General features: G+C 44.8%; 1 protein-coding gene across 8 annotated transcripts in view; it reads left to right on the plus strand.

Moving 5' to 3' along the window:
• COL16A1 (collagen type XVI alpha 1 chain) overlaps positions 1-19,569 on the plus strand; it is a 222,831-nt gene that overhangs the window by 111,772 nt on the left and 91,490 nt on the right. For all 8 annotated transcript variants that reach the window (XM_061597039.1, XM_061597036.1, XM_061597040.1 and 5 more), the window contains 9 exons: positions 3,014-3,049; positions 3,582-3,644; positions 6,069-6,110; positions 6,218-6,313; positions 11,656-11,694; positions 11,829-11,873; positions 17,570-17,605; positions 18,881-18,997; positions 19,163-19,198. In XM_061597039.1, coding sequence (XP_061453023.1) covers positions 3,014-3,049; positions 3,582-3,644; positions 6,069-6,110; positions 6,218-6,313; positions 11,656-11,694; positions 11,829-11,873; positions 17,570-17,605; positions 18,881-18,997; positions 19,163-19,198 — 510 coding nt within the window. The remainder of the gene's footprint in view (positions 1-3,013; positions 3,050-3,581; positions 3,645-6,068; positions 6,111-6,217; positions 6,314-11,655; positions 11,695-11,828; positions 11,874-17,569; positions 17,606-18,880; positions 18,998-19,162; positions 19,199-19,569) is intronic.

Consider the following 19,569-nt stretch of genomic DNA (forward strand, 5'->3'; position numbering starts at 1 on the left):
CTTGCAGTTTGTGAGCATGTCATATGTGATGCTTTCCTGGAGTAAAAGGGAACTCCAAAGGAGGGGAAATGACAGACTCTGTAGTGTGCCTACGTCCTGGTGTTCCCAGGATACAAGGCCTAGTTCTCACTGAAGTAGGAAATTAGTGTCTGGACTGTACCACTTCAGTCTGGTACAAGTGGGGGCTCACATGATAGACTGCTCTTTTCCATACCAGACAAGTCTGTCCAGATAGAAAAGTAGCATGTTGAGGGGAAAGTTTAGTCTCTAATCCTTCTCCCTGACATCTTCTTTTCTACATGCAGAGAATTGTTTTATGTGGAGGAGAATCCTGTCACATGAGTCCCTCACTTGCAACCTGAAGAGGGCGCAGCTAGGGATGGGGAATAAATTTGATTCAGTTCACATTTGAAAGCGAATTTACCTAATTTGCACTTTTCAGAACAAGATGCAAACTGAAAACACAAGCATTTCTCCACATTTTGCAATACTGTTCTCCCACCACACACTTTATAGTGTGTACAAAAATGCATATATTAGTGTAAAGTGTCCATATAAACAAATTAGTGAAAAAATGTAGAAAAATGCATTATATTAGGGGACATTCCTTTGCAAAAATAATAGGCAAAACTGCATACAAAAATGTGAATACTATGAGAAATTAGCACTAAAATGCATGAGAACTTTTTTTAAAAATTACAAATTGATGTGGAAATGTGGAGAACTGAATTTAAGATTAGAAAAATGAGAAATGGAGAGAAACCAAAATTATCATCCCTTGGTGCAGTTTAGGCACAAATTTACTGCTTTGGTGAGGATTAGGAGATTAGGCCAGAGAGAATATCAGCAGTGGCTCAAATTTAGGATAGCCAGGGTTTATCCATGACCTGGTCTTGGACAGAACTTTGGGACATCACCAGTCTTTGATACAAAGGAGTGCTATAGAGCTGTGCATACTCCGGCATCTGACTGGCAGAGGTTGGTCCACTCAATGGCATCTTCCTTATCTGTCTCCTCAGATATCCCTGCATTGAAGCCCATGCACCAAATTCTCTTTAGCCTTCTTGGTTCAGCCTGACCTCAGCAGGGCCTGCATCTATCAAATACAGCTTGAGCTTAGCAGGTCATCAGTTGACAGGCCTCCCTCGACCCAAGTGACCCAGCTCTGACCTTTTACTGACCCATCACTTCACACTTTGTGATCTTCCCTTTGCTGTTTTTCAGAATGTCTGCCCTTCTTTTCCACTTTTAAAGATACTGATTTGAAGAAGGGCCAGTGTGTTCAGGGCCAAAGTTTATCCAGTGAATGATAAATATTTAAGTTACAGCTTCCTGTGGCTAGGCCTGTGATATCACTGTGTGTGTCTGCATCTGCCTGTGTCTGGCCAGCTGTTTCTGCACTCTCTGCTTAATGCATTAACAAAAACTCAGAAATGTGCTGGTACTTACGGATTTTACCAGAGCCAAAGCCTTTGGCTGTATATTTCAAACTGTTATAAAGAATTCAGCCTTTCTCTCCTAAGAGGGACCGCAAACGACTCTCCTTTCTGCCCATTCTCTCTCCTCCTTTCCTTCTCCCTTTGGCTTTCTCTGTGCCCCCAGAAGGCTTTTTGCTCCAACCCCCCTATTCTCTGCCTACTCCTTTCCTAGGCCGCTGCTTCCTCTTCCCCTCATTTCCCCAGACCCACTGCCTGTACCACTGCCCTCTGAGATCAGAGTAATTCAGCCAATGACAGCCAGAGCCTAATGTGACACAAACAGGCAGCTTAGCTTCTAGGCGATAGAGGCTTTATCACCACTGCCACTGCCCAATCTGCTTAGTGCTTGACATTATCCTCTGCCTTGTTATGCTGAGGCTAGGGGCTCTTGGGGTACGTGGGAACAATAAAAATGTACTGCCTTCGATTCTGACTTATGGCAATCCTATGAATAAGGTTTTCATGACGCTGAGAGGCAGTGACTGGCCCAATATCACCCAATGAGCTTCATGGCTGTGTGGGGATTCGAATCCTGGTCTCCCAGGTCGTAGTCCAACACCTTAACCACTACGCCACACTGGCTCTCGGGGAGAGAGAGAGAAAGAGAGCTTTTCTCGTCAGATCAGATGTGATCCAGGCAGGTCAGGGCCAGGACCTTGGGCAGCTCCCAGTAGGCCCTGCTGGCTGAGCTATGGGAAATGTCTCCGCAAAGGACCAGGACTTATTTGAAGGCGTATTATTTATTTATTTAGACTATTTCTATACCGCTTAATATATAAAAAGATCTCTAAGCGGTGTAGAGAACAGTAAAACAACTACAACAGGTATTAAGATTTAGCAGAGGAAGTATTGATCACATCATAAGAAGCCACCAGGAACAACAAGATGAAATTGGCTTGCCTTTCAACAGATCAATAGAGTGCAATGCTGCCCATAAGAAGCAGTCATTTGGAATGTTTAGGTGTATTGTCATTCATGTAAAGGATTTCCTCTTAGGCATACTCATTGTTAAGATGGAAAGATGAATCTAAGGTAGATGAATTGAAATTATTTCAATTTCCCCCCCGCCTCTGATCAATTAATGATTGCAGCATGGGTTGCAAACAAAGCAAAAAGCTTAGTTTAAAAACAAAAAAAAATCATTAAAACAAATCAAATATACTTATTGCTAAAAATGGATGACATGGCCTTCTAGTGGCTTGACCTCTCCCCACCCCCACCCATAGAATCCCTGTCTGCAACCTTTAAAGGACCCATTATTGATTTTGCAGTCATATGCTGTTGCATGGCTCAGGAGCAGAAGCCTCTACATGGGAGTTATCTGCAGAGGCTGAGTCTGATGAGAGAGCTACGTCCTCAGGCTGGGATGGTGTTGTAGGGGGTGCCCATAACTTCCTTCCCTCCAAACACCAAACATGAAGGTCTCTAAGCAATGCTGTGTATGTTGATTTGCTAAATCCAGCCCTGAGCATTTGGGATAGCTTGGGCTACACAAATCTACCCCACTAATTAATGAACCATTTTGTTGCTAATAGGGACCACCAGGATTGCCTGGAACTTTTGCGGAGAAGGTAAGTTTCCTAGTTTTGGAGAAGAAATGTAGCTGGTCCAAGGGAAGGTGGCCCATTGAAAGTTCTTCTCCTCACACCTCATGACCGGAGGTTCTGCCACAAGAAATCTATTCATTTATCTTTTTGATATGTGGCATTTTTATACCACCTTTCATCCAGAATGATCCCAAGGTGCCTCCTAGCTTTCTGGGAAAGGACTCTTGGGAGCTCTCTAGAGAAGCTGTGATAAGAGCAAGATCAGCTGAGGCTCTCTGGATGGTTACAAAGAGTGGATGACAGCCAGGAAGCAAGGAACCACGGGACTCCAGGCTGTGGTGATCCCAGTGATGTTCCTAGAGCAGCCTTCCCCAATCTGGTGCCCTCCAGCTGCTTTGGACTATGACACCCATCAGCCCCAGCCAGCACATGCTGATGGGAGCTGTAGTCCAGAACATCTGGAGGGCACCAGGTTGGGGAAGGCTGTCCTAGAGTAGAATCAAGGGGGATATTGAATTAATTACTAACACTTGTCCTTCTTCATTGTTTCCTTCAGGGGCAAAAAGGTGAGAGGGGCGACTTTGGTCTTCAGGGAAAGCCAGGAAACCCAGGGCGTGATGTAAGTTGTGCAGTTTTGGTTCTCTTGTACAGCACACCCCTCTCTCCTTCTACCCCTATTCCTCTCTTTTCTTCCTTCTCTTTACCATGGTTGTACTCCAAATGGTAACCTGCTTAATACCTGGCCATGTATTTGGAGGCCATTTCTGATGTTTTTTAAATGTATACTTTCCCCTAACGTATGCATTGTTGTACATGTTGTTTTGTTGAAGAACTGCATCGCAAAATTTGGAGAAGCACGAATTTCAAAGAATGGCTGCATTTTGGCTTGCAGGTTGTTTCAGGAAGTGTGAATTAGATTGTTCCACAATAAAACGTGGACTGAACCACATTTCTTCCCCAGCTTCAGTGTGAATTTACTCTCCTGTGTGAGGAGTGTCCATCTGAAAGCTCAGCCTCTGTGATGGCCCAGCCTTTCACACACGTGCAAGTTATCCTTTGATTCTACATGCATATCGCTTGATGACTCGTTTGTGTGATCAAAGCGTTGATCTTCTCTAGCTGGAAGGGATTCTTCAAAGAAATCCACTGGGAAGCTGCTGTCTTGGTGTTCGAGACTGAACCCTTCATATGTAGACAGAAATTTATTAGCTAAATAAACAATATATGGGAAAGGCCACTCATCCATTCCAGTCTCTAGGATTCCCATTGATTGCAGGACATTTTATTTTAATCACAAGTACATTTTAAAAGTTTTTATTTGATGTTTCCTTGTTGAGCTGTTGAAAATGAATACTGTACTTCCCTTCATTGCTGCATTTTCCAACACTCATTTTCATCATATTGGAACACATTTAAAAGAATACTCACACGGCTTCTAGTGACATTTCCCCATAAATGTTATAGTATAATTTCCCCAAATCTATTATTGCCCAGTCTGGCTTCCTGTAGGGGCTCTGGAATGCTTTATCAGTGCAGATACACCATAAATCACCTTCCCATTCTGTTCAGTGATCTCTTGTCAAGGCTGAGCCTGGCCAGAGCAGCCCTGCTAAATCAAACTGAAGGCTTATGTAGTATGGACAGGGGGAAAATTGAGTTCAATTTCAAAACTTTTTAAAGCAAACCTATCTAATATGCGCTTCCCAAACCAAATCAAAACACAGCTATCCTTTCAAATTTGCACTATGCAGTTCCCTAACCAAGGAATGTGTACAAAATTGTATATATTAGGGTGAAAATGTGCATAAGAAGCATACATTCATGAAAATAAATATTTAGGAGAAATGTGCACAAAAATGTCAATGAGGGCTTTAAAAAATAATAATACTGATTGCAAACTAATATGCCAAACTGAGCGTAAGATAGGAAAAATGAGGAACTAAGAGAAATGGACACATTTGTCCCTCCCTACACCTAGTCCAGTATCCTGCTTCTCACACTGGCACACAAACAGACCACAAAAAGAACAGCATGTTCCCAGCATCTGACATCCTATGGCATGCTCCTCCTCGGAGATTCCAGTTATCTGCTGTGGCTAATAGCCCTGAATCACCTTCCCCAACCTGGTGCCTTCCTGATGTCGTTGGGCTACAACTCCCATGAGCCCCAGGCAGGACAGCCAATGTGGTAGGCACCAGGTTGCGGAAGGCTGCCCTAGACAGTCTTTTCCTCCTCCATGGATTTATCTCATTCACTTTGAAAGCTACGAATGAGCGTCTCTGGTAGCACATTCCATGCTTGAATCCAGACCCATGAATGTATGTTGTGCAATCCAGTGTTCCTTTCTATCCATTGCTGGAATTGGAATAGGATAGTTGCACTGGAGCCTGAAGTGCAGGAGGCAGGAAGTCTTGTTCTGTTGACCAGACAAGGGCAGAAGGACAGATTCTTGCCCAATCCAGAGGCTTTATACTGCTGGCCAATCACAGAGGCCAATTTTGCACTCCCTATTACAGAGATGGGAACTCAGGCCAAGGGACCGAATGTGGCCCACCAGACTTCTCTGTCTAGCCTTTGAGATTCTCCCCAGGCCACACCTCCTCTCCAGCCCTGCTTTGCATCTTCTTTGGCTGTTTTTGCCTGGCTGCAAAGCGCCCTTGACCTCTGATAATGCCTTTTGTTTGCCTGGACGGCAGACAGAGAGGAATCTGAGTGTGTAGAAACTGGACTACTGGACAAAGGTGAAATTCACGTTTGTTGCACATCCAGCCCACTTTTGCCTCTGGTGTGTGGCTCCTAGAAGGGTGTACAGAAGAGAACGAGGCCCTCTCATTGGAAATAGTTCCCCACACCTGCCGTGTTCCCTTCTGAGCCTGGAGAGAGTTCTGAGGCATGAGCTCATACAGTTGCAGATAGCTCACTGGGCTGAGCCCTGCCCTCAGTCTGTGAGGCTCCCCGTTCAACCTCTAAAGACCCTGATAACAGAGCTGGCTCCACGTAAAGAAGTCCCCCTGGAATAATTATTTCTTTTGTCCCTACCCAGTGCCGGACTAGAGAGATTTGCATGGGACCCAAAGGCCAGAAGGTACTGTTATGCTTCTCGCACTTGAAGCTGGAGGTAACCTCAAGGGGAAGGAAGGGATGGTTCTTCCAACTGGGTTATCACTAGTAACAGCTGTGTCTGTGTTTTAGGGTGATCCAGGATATGTCGGTCCTGAAGGACTTGCTGGGGAACCGGGACCCCCAGGGCTGCCAGGTCCGCCTGGAATTGGCCTACCAGGAAAACCAGTAAGACCTGGGTTTCTGCCTGCCTGCCTGCCTTTGGCTTCTTCACGCTGGCTTCTGCTAGCAGCATAGACCTTCTTTGGTAGTTTGTTAAATATATGACTTAGAGGATCATGCTAAAGCACCAAACAAGACAGGTTTGTTTGCTTAATTCAAGTCAGCTGCCAGCAGGTGGAGACAAATCAGGTTGGCCTGGGGCATGGCCACACCATGTCATTTTCCTGATCTAAGTCCCCCCCAAAGCTGCGATTTGCCCCATGGGGGAATAGAGACAAGTATGGTTTCCTCCGCCAGGAAAATAGCAACTTCTGGGAAATAGTTTAGATCAGGGAGATGATGCAGGGGGAAAGAGTTAAACACCACCTTCCCCAGCACTAGGACTATGATCTGATCCTCCCACCCCAAGGCTACTTGGAACTGGGGGGGAAATGAGAGGTCCTGTTTGTAGATCTCCCACATTATGTCCAGTTTGGCCCTTATTCTTCTGCGTGTCTTGGTTTGTCTGTGGTGTATTTCCATATGCTGCTTTTTGGGTACAGCTTGTGATTAAAATTTCTTGTAGCCCACTGTGGGCTGGAAAGGTGGGCTGGGGAGGGTTCGGCTGGGATGAGCTGGTTGGGGGGCATTCAAAGTGGGAAGCAAGAGCAGGTTTTTGCATAAGTGAACATTTTTGGTAGATAGCTAGTGTCTGCATTGTATTTAGTTAGCAAAGCAGGGCTGATTCAATGTTTTATTCTTTTCAATATCCATAGGGGGCAGAAGATAGATCTGGATCTTTTGATAAAAACCAGGAGTGGGGTTTTGTGGGAAAGGACTTGTGATCTTGATTCTGGCACTGATCACAAATTCCTGAGCTAAGCATGTGCTCAGGGGCAACCTGTTATTTAATTCTTCCCATGTCTGCCCAGCTGAGCCACTATTATGTACCTAGCTCTGATTGGTGGACCTCAGGGATCTACTAAACAAAATAGAACCTGGAAATCTGCAGCTTGCCTACACTCCTGAGCTAGCCCAACCCCCTGTTCAGTGCAGGATGCAACTACAGGATCCCTGACAGATGACCATCCAGCCTGTGTTTAAGTACCTCCAGTTAGTGGTGGCTGGGGGCTCCCTGTCAGTGGGGCAGTGGAATCTGCTCTAGATTTTAGTCCAAACTTTCAAGGAGCTGTCCAAGGTGGACAAAACCTGGAGCAGATTCCACTGCCCCACAGATGTGGAGCACCAGCTGACAGTCTCTAATGAAGAAGAGTCCACCACTTTCTGAAGCTGTCTGCTCCACTGTCAAACAGGTCTTCCTGTGAGGAAGTTTCTCCATAAGTTTAGCCAAATTCTGCTTCCCTCTCATTTCCACCCATTGGTTCCTGTCCTGTTCAGGGCAGCCTTTCCCCCTCTTTTTATTTCTTCTTTGCTATACAAATATCAGAACAGTATAAAACAATACATAACACACAACAAAAGAAAGGAAAAAAGGAGCATTAATCACATTGTTGCATATAAAGAAGTCTGATATTTGGAGGCAACCATTCTGTCTCTCCTTAATCATCTCTTCTTGTGGCTAATTCAGCTCTTTTAACCACCCACCATAGAATTTGATTTCCAGACTCCTCCTCATCCTGGTTGCCTCCTCTGGCCATGTTCCAGGTTGCCAATGTCCTTCTCAAAATGTGGCATCCTGACCTGGCACAGGACCTCAGATGCAGCCTGACCAGTGCAGAATAGAATGATCACTTCTCATGATTGGAACAGATTCTGTGAATGCAGTCTACGATTAGGTTTTAGGTTTTTTCAGCAGCTGTATCACACTCTTGGTTCCAGCTTGCCATCAGCTAAGGCACCTACGTCCTTCTCCTAAGTACAGCAGCCAAGCCAAATCTCCTGCATCCTGTATGTGTGATTTTGAATTTTTGCACTTGGAATGCAGGACTTTACATTATCTCTGTTGAATTTCATCTTGTTGGTTTCTGCCTAATATTCCAGGCTTGGCAAGAACATTTTGAATCTTAACTCAATCTTCTATGGTGTTTGTTAGATACCCAGCTTGGCTTTGTGTTATCTGCAAATTTGAGAAGCATCCCCTCTACACCCTCCTTCAAGTCATATAGAAAGAAGATTCTGAACAGCACAGGGCCTAGGACAGAGCCCTGTAACACTCCATCTGAGACCTTATTTCAGTTTGATGCAGAGCCATTAATGAATACTTGAAGGGTACAATAGCTGAACCAGATATGGATCCACCTAATGGTGGTTAGGGCTGTAAAAAGGCAGAGACTTCTGTTCCAACCTGTATGCATCACAATCAGTGCTGTTTCTGATTTGCTGCAGATCAGTTTCCACTAAATACTATATTAGCTGTCCCTCCAAAAGCCTTCCAAAGTTAAAAACCAAATGCCTGGGAGAAGAGAAATGTTTTAGCCTGGCACCTAATGATGGTGCCAGGCATACCTTCCTAGAGAGAACATTCCACAAATGGGGGGCCACCACAGAGAAGGCCCATTGGGACAACATTTGCCCATCTCAAGTCTCTTCTGGGATCTCACCTTACCTCTTTGAATTCTCAAAGATTACAATCCATGGCTCTGAAATAATATCTGCAAGCTCCTTCAGCACCCAAACATGTAATTCATCTGGCCCTGGAGACATGAACTCACTTAAAGTAGCTAGGTGTTCTCTCACCACTTCCTAGAATCATGGAATAGTAGAGTTGGAAGGAGCCTATAAGGCCATCAAGTCCAACCCCCTGCTCAATGCAGGAATCCAAATCAAAGCATTCACGACAGATGGCTGTCCAGCTGCCTCGTGAATGCGTCCAATGTCGGAGAGCTCACTACCTCTCTAGGGAATTGGTTCCATTGTCGTATGGCTTTAACAGTTAGGAAGGTTTTCCTGATGTCCAGTCGAAATCTGGCTTCCTGCAACTTGAGCCCATTATTCCGTGTCCTGCACTCTGGGACGATCGAGAAGAGATTCTGGCCCTCCTCTATGTGACAACGTTTCATGTACTTGAAGAGTGCTATCATATCTCCCCTCAGTCTTCTCTTCTGCAGGCTAAACATGCCCAGTTCTTTCTGTCTCTCCTCATAGGGCTTTGTTTCCAGTCCTCTGGTCATCCTTGTTGCCCTCCTCTGGACCTGTTCCAGTTTGTCAGCATCCTTCTTGAAGTGCGGAGACCAGAACTGGATGCAGTATTCAAGATGAGGTCTAACCTTACCATTCTTGGGCTGCAAGTCTCTCATCATATCATTTCTTCTACTTTTTTCAGTTCACACATAATCCCCCTTGTAGGAGAAGACAGAGGCAACACAGAAACTGAATAGTTTTGCCTTCACTCTTGTCACCTTCCCCACCCTCCCCAAACAGTGACCTACCCCTTCTTAGTTCTTCTTTTTCTTGCTCTGAATATAGCCAAGAAACCTCTTTGGCTGTTTATAGCATCTCTCACAAGATTTTGTTTCGTTTTAAAAAGAAAGAAGATTCTAGACCTTATGGTTGTGGAGGTAAGTTTAACAACATGTAAGCCAAGAGTGGGGAACCTTTGGCCCACCAGGGGGTCTAAGTTGGCCCATGAGGCCATTTTCCCCAAACCATGCCTATCCACCCATCAGCTGATATCACTTGTGATGTCATCTGATGGGCAGGAGGGCAGGGTTAAATCCTATGTTGGCTGCACATGCCTGCTCCTAGCAGGCAACAGGGGTGTGCAGCCAACACGGTATAGCTTAACCCACTGCTCATCAGCTGCTGAGCAGGGGTTAAATCCTGCACAGTTTGGCAATAGGATTCCATGCAAACCCCTTCCTTTATCCAGGAAGGGGTTTGCATAGAATCATAGAATAGTACAGAGTTGGAAGTGGCCTATAAGGCCATAGAGTCCAACCCCTTGCTCAATGCATGGAAACACCTGCAAAAACAAAGGAAAAAAACCTCTGTATTAGCAGGAGATCCCAATGCAAATCCTGCATCCCATAGTGCCAGATGCCATCAGCAGAGGGGGATGCTACACAAGACTTCTCAGGAATCCAGGAGAAAATCTGTGATGCTCTGCTTACCTCTTTATCCCTCCGGGCGAGCAGCGACTATGAAGATGAGGATTACAGCACTGTACAAGAAAGACAGGCCTTGTCCCAAAGAGCTTGCAATGTACCTTTTGGCAGGAGAGGAGAGGCAACATCAAGAGACAAGGCAGGAGAGTGACAGAGCCAAGGGACACAAAGAGCAAATGCGAGCAAATGCATTTACCCAAATTTAGGGTGTATATTCTGTTATGCAAATAAAAATATATGCAAACCATTAATTTGTATAATTGGGACAGAATCTGGAGTTCTTTTTTAAACTCACACTGCCTGCAGTGTAACATGCAAACAGACCCAAAATTTCTCCCTTTTAATGCCTTACATAAGCTGTTCCTCATAAGCTGTTGGCCCAACCCCAGCATTGTTTGGATGTTTTGTGCGTATGTGTGGTTGTTGTGTATATTGCGGGTTTTTCCCCCTTAAATTTTTTTTTAAAAAAGTCGTTTCTACAACTTTGGTTCTGTTCCAGTGTAGCCGCTGGCAGCAAGGAGAAACATTGAGCAACAGGCAGTGGGTGTTGCTTTCATGAAGCCTAAGCAGTGTTTACAGCACTGACAGATTTGTGAAAAGAGTCACTAAGAGGACCTGCTTTTCAGGAATCTGAGCAAGGGGCCCTGGGGGAAGCCTGTATGCACCATCCCCTCTTATCTTCCCCCAGATGCCACCAGCCAGTGCCTGCCCACCACCACTCCCTCTGAGAGCCCAGTCTCTCCAAGGTTTTCAGCTGCTTCAGGTTGTATAGCAGGTAGAGTTGCCAGGTTCATGGCCTGAGACTGATCCTGTATCTTTAAGAGAAGAGAAAGTCAGCCAAGTGCAGGTGTTCTTGCAACCCTGTAATGGGAAAAACCACAAGGTGGAATTCTCCCTTCCCCCTCCACAACTTTTAAAGATACAGAAGACCTCTTGGTTGCCAGGCCTGGCCTTAACCACTATACCACACTGGCTCTCTTGTTTAGTCAGCCTCATAACCCAGATAGAAGGAACGAAGGAAAGGTCAAAAGTGGGTTAAATTAAATGCAAAGAAATAGAAATACACCAAATTTATACTTAGAAACAAAGGCCAGGAGAGTGTAGAAGATTGCAGTGCAACCTCCCCTCCCTTTGGTTTCTCATAGTCATGGATATCAAAGTCATACAGAATGCAGGGTGTGTCATAGGCATAGCAGACCTTATCTGACAGAACTGGTATATTTTCTGGGTCCTCTTTGGAATGACAATGACCTTGGTGGCTCATTCAGCTAGTGAACAAATGTAACAGTTCTGCTTTCATTCCAGGGTGATCCTGGTGGCCCCCCAGGCCCGAAAGGAGAGAAGGTAGGCATAATCATGTATATAGCTTTGGAGAGTCCCAGTGATGATCCCATCCCAGAAATCTAGTTGACCTCATTTCTCTTGTTCTTGCCTACTGTGTCCAGTCCCACTTTATGGATCTTATTCTCTTTTTCCAGGGAGGCTCAGGACCTCCAGGGCTGAGCGGCTCAACCGGAAAGCCGGTAAGTTCCTCCTCTAGCAAGCAAACCAACAAACCAAAGCCAACAGGGAGGATCTATGGAACTACAAAAGATCCCAGAACAGTTATCGGAAAGAGGGGCTGTTACACCTCGTGTGCTTTTGCGCTCTTCACTAGGCTCCCTGCACCCTGGTCATGTGCCATTGAGGGACAGTCAGGAAAAGTGGGGGGGGGGGGCAAGACCTTGCCAGTTGGGGACTTGTTGGGTTGATGCATCATATGTATATGAGACCGATTTGAGACAACTCATGCTTGCAGAGCTATAAGAAAAGCGATGCCATCCAGCAATATAGAGAGAGTTATAAGCAGACTCAAGGTAACCAGGGGCAGAGAATTCCTCAAACAGCCCCATCATAACTCAGTGGTATGGAAAGTTGGCTGCCGGGGGACAGGAGGAGAGAGTCAACCAGGTTGTGGGGGGTGGGCAGAGAGTGACTGGTACAGGAGGATGGACTGACACACACTGTGGGTTATATTCAATGTAGTGCTGAATTGAACGTTCTGTCAGCTTGCAACTTTTTTTCCTTGCACAATGGAACATTCTAGCAGGCTTTCGGGTTGGTCATTCCCCTTATGATCACGTTTTGGTATTGAAGCACATCATCTCTAAATATGGTAATAGTAAAGGTAAAGCCCTGTATACTGCTTTTGTCGATCTAAAAGCGGCATTCAATCTCGAGACCGAGACTTTGGGCGAAATTGCAACAACTGGGAATCGATAGCCGTTTATTAGCTTTGATACAGGGTTTATATCGAAATACTTCCCTTCAAATACGTTGTAACAACAAAGGCCATCTTACGAAACAAATCCCTACCTTTAAGGGTGTGAAGCAGGGATGTATTCTTGCACCCTTATTATTTAATTTATATATAAATGACTTAATAGCCACAGTTTTACCTATTTCTTCCCATCCTCCAATGTTAGCTAATATGCCAAGACCATGTCTGCTATATGCTGACGATATAGTGCTTTTATCGCAGACTCCAGTTGGTCTTAAAAGATTAATGTCATCCTTAACATCTTTTTGCTCTAAAGAAAATCTAATAATTAATCATAATAAAACTAAAGTGGTAGTTTTTACTAACAAAAGGACCAAACATCGTTGGAGGATGAATAACCTACCCATAGATCAAGTTAAAAATATTAGATACCTTGGTATCATTCTACAATCATCCGGCTCTCAACAGCAACATGTTACTTCCACCTTGCTGAATGCCAGACGTACAACCAAATCTTTAATATCCTTTTTTCATAACAAAGGGGGTCAACTTATTCCCCCGGTTATAAAGGTATTTGTGGCCAAAATAATTCCTCAACTTATTTATGGAGCCCAGGTTAATACAATCACAAATTTCTCAAAGCTGGAAACGCTTCAAAACTCTTTTTTAAGAGCCATTTTAGCAGTTCCTACTTGTATACCTAACCACATTCTGAGATTAGAATGTGGAATGCAATCCATAGAGGCAATTATCTGGAAGCTAAGAATTCTTTATTGGTTAAAATGGATTTTTAACCCTTCAAGTTTGGCCCCGCATGTTCTTATAGATAACCATCACTCCCCTTGGGAAACAATGATTCACCATAAATTATCAATGCTAGGTCTCTCTCCATTATATACATCACAACTGAACTATGAAACTGCTAGAGACCTAGTTAAACAACGAATTAAAGATATAGATTTTCAGAACCATTTACTTCTTATCAAGAAGCAAAGACATAATCCCAAATACTGTACATTAATGTCGTATTTGACGACTCTGGATCTCCCTAAATTTTGTGGAGCATTTACTCTAATGAGATTAAATATCTTGCCCTCTGCTATTCTTTTTGGCAGATATAATAAAATCCCTTATTCAGAGAGATTATGCCCTTGCGATATGAAAGAACCAGAATCTAATGCTCATGTCCTTTTTCGTTGTTTATACTATCAAGATTTGAGAACCAAACTAATTTCCCCCTTATTAAGATCATTTCCGGGTAGGGACCAAGCTTTCTATCTAAACTATCTTTTAGATGACCATTTACCTGAGGTATCTTTAGTAGTTGCCAAGTTTAGTGCTGCGGCCATCCAAATTAGGAAAACGAAAATGATTCAACTATCAGACAATTAAATTCTACATTGATTTTAATGGAATTCAATTACTTATGTACAGTGATGTTTTATGATTGTTTTAATATTTCTATGTGGTTTTTATGTGATTTTGTATGTCCTTTTCTGACTGGTCTATTGACTGTGACAATAATAAATCAATCAATGGAACATTCTTCCCCTTTCCTCTTCCCGCATGCTCTCTAAATCTGTTCTGAATTTCCCCCCAAACCTCTGGGTGTGTCCCATCCAGAGCCGGAAGGACGAGGCTGAAGCGTGGGTGCAAGTAAATCTCGTTTTATTAGAGTAATGGATACATCAAAGGCATTGCGCTTCATAGAAAACCCTGCGCTAACTCACTAGAATTCCTAACTACACTCTAGACATGCTCTGCAGCGTGTAAAGGAAGTTGACTCAACGACTTCCCACTGTAAGCGGCAAGCTTAAGAAGGGAACATTTTCGAACGTAATCTCTGACTCCTGCGTAATTCCTGTCTTTGCCCTGTCCGTTTCTCGCGGCGGCGGGAGCACAGGGACAGAGGACGTGTTTCCAACGGCTCTTTGGAAGACACCTGTTCCTGAGCAACAGGCTCAAGATCAGGGGTCTGTGCCCCACTGGTATCCTCCTGGGAACTGCTTGGCAAGGGAGGAGCTGGCACTGTCTCTGGAGCTTCCCCCAACAAGTCTTCTGCATCAACTGGGGGCGGCGCACTCTGTTACTCAGACAGTGCGGTACCTGTGGGAACGGGCTAGTGTGCAGGCTGACCCCCTCCCACAAGGTCCTGCTCAGACTCAACAATTCCCAACTCTGCTTCCTCTGGCAGCGGAGGCTCCTGAAACTCATGCCTCCCCCCTCCCTGTCCATTCTGGGTTAGCTGAGGCTCAACAGAGTGCACGTGGGGAAAGGACAGGGGGGAAATACCCTTGCCCTGGTTGAAATCATTCCACTTGTACACGAATTCCATTGAATACCACCCAGAGTGAGAGCAGATAGGTAGATATAGATATTAACGGGATAGAAAAATCCACCTCATTGTCTGCACAGGTCACTTCCTGGTTCAGACTGACACCAATGGAGAAAGTGGAGACTGGGATTGGGTGCCAATGCCCCTCCCAAATAAAAGTCACCAAAGGTTGCAATGATGACAAGCTCTTTCTAAATCTGTTCTTATTTAATATGGAGGGTTTGGGGTTTTTTTTTACAAAATCTCCCCCTTCAGAAAAAAAATCCCAAAGCAAATACAGTTCCTTGTCCACCAACTGCAGGTTGGAAGAGGCTGTTGCTGGGCAAGAATGACTTATGAAAGCCCTTAAGTGCACTTCACAATGAATGGTGCAAGTCAGGCTCTGAGTGGTTTTCAACAACCCTGCAGTGTTGTCCAGAGATATTAGACTCCCTATCGCTGGTTGGGGGTTCAGCAAAAGCTAATAGGGCAGCTTACAACAAACCTGCCATGTTATCCGTTGCTTTTATCCCTGCATTGCAGGTTGGGCTGAGAGAGTAGAATATAACAACCCTACGGCGCTGATCTATCCTATTACAGATAGGAGACATAGTAGCCTACAGCAGTCTTACAATGCAGTTCACTATTACTACTGTAGACCAGAGGTGAGGCAACTCAGATTGCCCCCTCAGATCTCCTCCCAGGTCAAATCAAGCACTTAAGTGCATGGAGAGACCTCATGCTCCACTGATTTGCATGCAACCTGGTTGCACTTTTTAAATGTCCAAAAACCTAAAATCAGTCAATAAATTTGGGACATGAAGATCCATGTAAGAGCAGGACCCCACACCTGTCTTTGATGCTGGCTATTGCTTTTCCAATCCCCTCAGCCACAGGCTCAGCTAACACAGAGTGCAACATTTTGTTGCATGGCTCAGCTTGGCACTGACTGTTGCTGTAGCAGTTAAACAATAACATAAAGGGAAAATAAACTGCAATTACCAATGCAGCTGCTAGGAATGAAGTCATGCCTCGTTCCGCACCCAGCGCTTGTTCCCTAAGGACTACTTAGGAGGAGGCCCAGATTCTTAAAAAGCTATACCGCTAAATGTTTGAGGTTTCTGCCAGTGGGGAAAGCCAGAGGGATTGTGGGAAGCCTTTGAGGGGGCATCCAAAAGATTGGCAGAGTGGCTGTGTGGGTTGGGATAATAAAGGAGAAAGAAATCACATCTGATGACTTTAGGAATGGGGAACAAATTTGGTTTGGTTCTCATTTAAAGGCAAACCTACCTAATTCACGCTTCCCAAAATAGTATGTGAACCGACATGCATCCTCCCTTTGGAATTCACATTTTGCAATGCTGTTCTGCAGCCAAGCAGTGTGTACAGCCACTAGGACAGAGTGTGCATAAAAATACATATATTAGTAAACATGACATACCGAAATGCATTATGTTAGGGGAAATTGCTTGCAAAAAGCATGAATATTCAGCAAAATGTGTATGTTGGAAGAAATTTGTACCAAAATCCTGATGAATTTTCATGAGGACTTTTTTTTTAACGCAAACTGATGTGGAAATGTGGAGAACTGAACTTAAGGCTGGGAAAATGAGAAACGGAGACCCAACGGAAATGGGCAGATTCGCCCATCTTTAGATGACTTGTGAGAGTGGACGCTTCCAGGTGGGAGTTTATGGAATCAGCACTGCGCATGTTCACAAGTTTTTCACAGTCTGCACAACAGCAGCATTGTCAAAATGCCAGCCCATGCTTTGGATATAAACGACCCATTTGTCATTTGTGATATAAGGTCTCTGTATAGAGTCACACTTACCACTCTGCTAGTTCTAGTTCTGCATCTCCAGCTCTCTTTTCTGAAAATGGGCACGCAACACTAGTCGAACCCTGCCTGTTTTTACTGTAAAACCTGAGTGCACTTTTTTAAAAAAAATCACTTCAAAGAGATTTCACAGCTGATCGGCAGATCAACCTGTTCCCCGTCCAGGTGTGGCTAATGGAAATGCTTTGCTGTAGGTGACTAGTGTGCTTACATCTTAGAAGTATCCAGCCTGTTAGGTGGGGGAGAGAATAAAAGCTTCTACAACTGACTAGTGGATGGAAGAGTGGCTTGTATCAATAAAAGACCAACAGTGAAAGCAAACAGTACCAATGAAAGCTTTTTTGATGGTTGGAATTAAATGTGTAATGGTGTTCTTAGTGGTGAACATGGTGTTTACATAGGGTGTATCTGAAGAGATTAACCTTGCAGTCATCATCTACAGAACAGTAGTGTCAAGAAGTTTATTTTCTCCTATATACAACATGGGGAGAGAAATGAAAAGGGGACTTTGCTATGGGTGGAGGGGCCATTGCTTGAAGTTGCGTGTGGGCCTTGCTTGCGGCCTGCCTGGCTACCAGTTAGCTTCCTTCAGATTCCTTTTTCCTTTGTGTTTAAGGCTGCAATCCTATGCTCAATTACTTGGCAGGAATTTCTATTGAACTTACTAGGACTGATTTCTGAATAAACATGCATAGGCTCAGGCTGCAGATTTCCTTTTACTAGTCTAGGCACATGTTAACTGTTGCCAGGGGCTGGTCTAATTGGTGTTGCGTTACAAAATGAACCCTGCTTTCTTTCTCCACAGGGAAAACCAGGGGTCCCAGGCCTGAAAGGAGACAAGGTGAGTAGAAGGAAGGGAGGATCAAGGCAGAACCAGTGTATTCTCTGGGTTCAGAGGAGGATGTGAGGATCCCTGCACCTCCATTTTAACTCTCTCTAATAATGAACTTACCTGCCTGTCACAATAAGGTCCCAGGGTAGGTTACAACAATATAACATACAGTTATAAAAACAGGTAAGTCACTTAATTGTAAAAAAAAGAAAAGCCAAACTATTCCCAATAGAACAGCATACATTCAGCAAAAGAGGTGGCTCCCTCAAAACAAACTACCTTAACTGCAAAAGGCCAGGGTAAAGAGGTGCATCTTCAGCATATGGTGAAAGTTGTACAGTGAAAAGTCACCTGTTTGGGGACGGAGTTTCATAATTGTGTCCCTCTGATTTGCTCTGCCCTCTGCTCCATTCCCCCCCCCCATTCCTATTTAAGTAGTGCTTTCTTCAGGTGCTGCTTTCTCAACATGATTAAGAATGCACAGAGGGGGGGGAAGTGGAGACAAGCACCCTTGCCCAGGGCTGGCACCAAACCTAAGGGGGCCCTTGGCACAGGACTGTCAATAGGATCCCCTCCCGTGCAGTCACATTTTTCCCTCCCCCAGCTTTGGCAGCAGCAAAATACTTACTACCCCCTCCCCCTGGGTGGAAATTTGAATACTGAGTGGGCAGCAATGCCTCTTACAAAGGCTTGGTTCTCATCTGTGGTGGCTACTGGCCATTTAATTTGACCAAAATGCAACACCCCAGTGCAATACTGAGGTCAATCACCTGCTTTAGATGCAGAAAATCCCAGGTTCAGGGGCATCTACAGGTAGGACTGGGAAAGACCCTTGCATGAACCCTGGAGAGATGCTTCCAGTCAGTGCAAACAGTTCTAAGTTGGATGAAGCTCTGACTCAGCATGCAACACCTTCTTCTGTTCCTGTTTTCTGCTCAATGTCTGACCGTTCCTGGTGAGACCTGAATGGAATCTGTTTACTTTTCATCCAAATGAGACGTCACTTTGATGTATATCACGGTTGGCTTGATGACCCTATAAACGCACACTTGAGCTATTGACTCTGGACCTCACTTTGCCAGTTCCCCATTCCGTGAAGCAGAGGGTCCAGACTTGTTTTTTTCAGGAAAATAAAATCATTTTAATGTCTCTTTTTTTTTTATTAATTTCATTTTCAGTCTTGGGGAAGGACACAGGGAAGATCTTTTACCTTTGCCCCAGTTGCCTTGGTTTGTCCTCCTTTGGTTCAGTTTTCTTCACAGCATCTTGCATCTCTCTCAACAGGGGGATCCATGCGAAGTTTGTCCCACTATCCCTGAAGGAATATCCAATGCAGACCGCCCCCCTGCAAGACCAGGGCCCAAGGGGGAACCTGGGCCTCCAGGGAAACCAGGCAAATCGGTGGGTCCCAGTTCACTGGGTGAAGAATGCTTTGTCCCCTGAGGGTATTACAGTTAGGATGTCCTAAGAGGCGAAGATGTTTGGTTGGTGGGATGGTGGCTCAGGTATTTGACCCCAGAGTTCTAAGCACTTCCTTGGGTTCACCCCCCCCTCTCTCTCTCACAGGATAAGCCTGGCCCTCCAGGACCCAAAGGCAATACGGTAAGTGTCTATTCCACCTCCTGTGAGGTTAAGGGCAGAGCAAGGCATAGGTCAGTGACGTGGAGCACATGTGTTGCATGCAGAAGGTCTTGCATTCAATCCCTGGCATCTCCAGTTCAAAAAAGGATCAGGTGGTGGGAATGACTTCTGCCTGAGAACCCAGAGGACCACTGCCAGTCCGAGTTGACAATACTGGGCTAGGTGGACAAGTAGTTTGACTTAGTAAAAGGCAGCTTCCTATGTGCCTTAAGGCAGGCAGCAGCCAACAAGAACAAGTTTCCCAGTGGCTTATACCAGTGAAGCTTAGATGATGTGATGGACTTATACCATCTACAGCCTCATTGGCATGAGGAGATGTTATAACAAGCCCT

Source organism: Rhineura floridana, chromosome 15, assembly GCF_030035675.1.
Source record: "Rhineura floridana isolate rRhiFlo1 chromosome 15, rRhiFlo1.hap2, whole genome shotgun sequence".
In the NCBI taxonomy this organism is placed as follows: Eukaryota; Metazoa; Chordata; class Lepidosauria; order Squamata; family Rhineuridae; genus Rhineura; species Rhineura floridana.